Source organism: Embiotoca jacksoni, unplaced genomic scaffold, assembly GCF_022577435.1.
Source record: "Embiotoca jacksoni isolate LCO1_2020_lvr unplaced genomic scaffold, fEmbJac1.0.p SCAF_47, whole genome shotgun sequence".
In the NCBI taxonomy this organism is placed as follows: Eukaryota; Metazoa; Chordata; class Actinopteri; family Embiotocidae; genus Embiotoca; species Embiotoca jacksoni.
In genome coordinates, this window is record NW_027185400.1 from 2,897,501 (window position 1) to 2,900,894 (window position 3,394).

The following is a 3,394-nucleotide window of genomic DNA, read 5'->3' on the forward strand; positions in this document are numbered from 1 at the left end:
ACACACTCTCACACTCACACACTCACACACTCTCACACTCACACACTCTCACACTCTCACACACACCTTGGACTTCTCCTGCCTGTAAATGGCGCCGCTGAGTGTTCAGCTCCCGTCTGCTGCTCCTCTGTGTTTCTTGAGACGTCAAACTACTTGCCAAGCAAATATGCACAAACATGTAGCCTGTGAGGAGGCATGTAGCGTCTCCATGGTTACCATACCAGATTGACAGCAGGGTTTTGCAGAAAGGCAGCCAAGACGTGTGGAGAAAACTAAAAACCTCTGACCTGCTAATGTTTCTTGGCCAGTTTCCAGATATTACTCAGCACTTGTGTTGTACTTTAGTTTTATTACTCCTGATAGTGTAAGCCATGTGATTGATGGACAGGTAATGGATTTCCCAACATAAATACACTGCTGCAGGCCTCTTCTGTCCAGCTATACATCTGTTATACTGGGAGGTGTTGGAAAAAAAATAATACTTTGCAGCAACTTCTCTGACAAGTGGAACAATCATTAAGTTTCTTCAGAGAGTCTGTTGGGTCACATTTAGTTAAAAAAAAAAAGAAGGATATTTTCCTTTGCTGAGTCGTCATTTTCTTCTGCACAAGCTGTTTTTAAAATCTTGTGACTGTTTTGTTTTGTGCGTGTTCATCGTGGTCCAGGTGCAGCACCGCGTGTCGGGCCAGGTGATGGCTCTGAAGATGAACATCCTGGCCAGTAACAGAGCCAACATGCTCAGGGAGGTCCAGCTCATGAACCGACTGTCACACCCGAACATCCTCAGGTGGGACGTTTTACCTCGATCGAACTCGTCTCATGAATACTGTGTCTGTTTCTCAATAACTTGGTTTTAGTTTATCTGGTCGACAAGGAGAACTGTGACTTTTGTTTTAAAGGTGATGACTCTGCATTGTCTTAATGTCCAAGTTCCTTGTTTCATTGAGCTGAAATAACCCGGTTTAAATTTTTTATTTTTCACAGCTGATTCTGTTTTGCAGCACATGAAACTGGGATATGCGTCTGGGGCCTAAGTTGTGTGTTTTTTCTGCTCTTCCTGCAGGTTTATAGGAGTGTGTGTCCATGAAGGGCAGCTGCACGCTCTCACCGAGGTAAGACTCTGATTAATGACAATAGTGATGTTTTAATTTGTGTGTCATTTTATTCCCTGTCAGCTGTGCAGGAGAACAACTGTGTGGTGGTAACTTCACAAATCCATACTCAAATACCCAAAACTAACTGCAGGCAAATCATTACGAAACTACCGTGTTTCTCTACATGAACTCTGTTGAACCTGAGCACACACACACACACACACACACACACACACACACACACACACACACACACACACACACACACACACACACACATCCATGTGCGTGTCACCTGTTTCTTACATGTGAAGGGTTGACATGATGTTGCCGTGGCAACCGAGCAGCTCAACAGTGAAATGAACAAAAGAGACGGGGGGGTTATGTACCATAAAACCTCATCGTCCCCAGTTTGAATACAGAAAGAGACTTGCTTCAAAATGAGAGTTAAAATAAAGATGAATGATTAAAAGTACAATCATCAACATTCATGTGTTTGGTTCTGTGTTGTACTAATGAAGGCAATAATTACCGAGTCCCCGTCTCCCAGAACAATATCTGAAGCAGCTTTCATGTCCACATTCGAGCAGTTGTTTAGTAAAAAGCGAGACGCCGCGCGTCCCTCATTAACGCCTCCTCGTTGTCGTCTCTTCATCAGTACATCAACGGCGGTAACTTGGAGCAGCTGTTGGGCAGCGATGTCTACCTGGCGTGGAGCGTGAGGATCGGCCTCGCTCGGGACGTCGCCCGCGGACTCAAGTACCTGCACAGCAAGGGCATCTTCCACAGGGACCTCACCTCCAAGGTGACCCCCACACACACACACACACACACACACACACACACACACACACATATATATCACTGCACATGAACAGTAAACACGTATTAACGCAGACTGATCCTCCTCAGGGAGTCGGTGATGCGTGTGAACTACAGTCTCTGAACAAACTGCACAAGAACCAGACGACTAGAAGAGAAAAAGCATCAAAGTGAAAATACTTGGTGTTTTGGTTTAAATGTAGGAACATAGAAAAGGTCCGAGCGCAGATTTAAAGGTTCCACAGGAGCATCAATCCTGTTTAAAACCAGCTCTGTATCAACCAAGCGACAAAACGTATCTGCAGGTAACTTCCTGTGGACGTCGGTCCGATCCGGACCAACACCTGCGGGGGGGAAACGGACGATATGTCCGGAGTTGTTCTGTGTGCCGGTCGGTCTTTACGGTCCGATCGGCTTCTCGTGGAAAACAATCCAGCTTTATTTTTTATTTTTTTAATTTATTTTTATTTCACTTTATTGATCCCCGAGGGGAAATTTCTTCTTTAGATGTCGTTTCGCCTCCAACTGCATTCCCACATCTCAAGTTGCCAATTTACATTTTTAAAACCGCTACAACAGGTTTTTTTTTTTAAAGCGAAGTTGTTGTCAGACGACAGCGGATGAGTTCATTTGGGCTCACGGTCTCATTAACGGCCTCTTCTGCTCGACACGCCGACTGTTCACCTGCAACCAACGCACACCAGGACGTTTCCGCTACGACTGACATCTTCAATATGGTCACAGAGAACGATGCTCACACACACACACACACACACACACACACACACACACACACACACACACACACACTGAACACAGTTACCAGCTGTCATAGATATGCGTGACCTCTGACCCCTGTGCAGAACTGCCTGGTGCGCTGGGAGGGCAGCGTGTGCTCGGCCGTGGTGGGAGACTTCGGCCTGGCAGAGAAAATCCCAGATTACAGGTGAGTCCGTTCATCAAAGCTTCTGATACTCTGGTTAGATAAGTGGTGCTCAATAAATGATGAAATCATCCTTCACGCTGCATCTCTGAGCGGGTTCAGAAAATATTTACACAGCTTCTCTTTTCTCTCTGAGACGTTCAGATGATTCACAGAAGGAGAGCGTTAATCACACCGAAGGTTTTTCCAAACGCGGCCTCGCTTCGCTCTCTGCAGAACAATTCATCCTGTGAAGTGTTGTTTGGTCCGGACGGTCCGTATTTCATCGGACTCTTCCTCCGTGGGTTTAGTGACATTTCACGTGGTTTATTTTATACGACTTATAAATGACCAGTAAATCCTCAGAAGTGTTTTTATTATTCTGTTTCCTTCAGCTGACATCACGTCTCCTAAAAACGGTGGATGATCATATTCTTTACTTCTCAAAATAATAGAAGCACCACAGCAGCATCGGGGGGAAAACCGCTCCGTCGTGGAAAAAGTCCTGCGTTTCAAATGTGACTGAAGTGTTAGCGGTGAAAGAAACCCTCGTAAA

At 45.5% G+C, this 3,394-nt stretch overlaps 1 protein-coding gene across 2 annotated transcripts in view; it reads left to right on the top strand.

Annotated features, from left to right (window-relative positions):
* The window catches only part of tesk1b (testis associated actin remodelling kinase 1b), a gene marked incomplete at its 3' end in the record, with an annotated part of 14,601 nt that extends 11,207 nt beyond the window's left edge, over positions 1–3,394 (top strand). For both annotated transcript variants that reach the window (XM_069169920.1, XM_069169921.1), the window contains 4 exon segments: positions 666–787; positions 1,064–1,112; positions 1,753–1,899; positions 2,780–3,394. In XM_069169920.1, coding sequence (XP_069026021.1) covers positions 666–787; positions 1,064–1,112; positions 1,753–1,899; positions 2,780–2,866 — 405 coding nt within the window.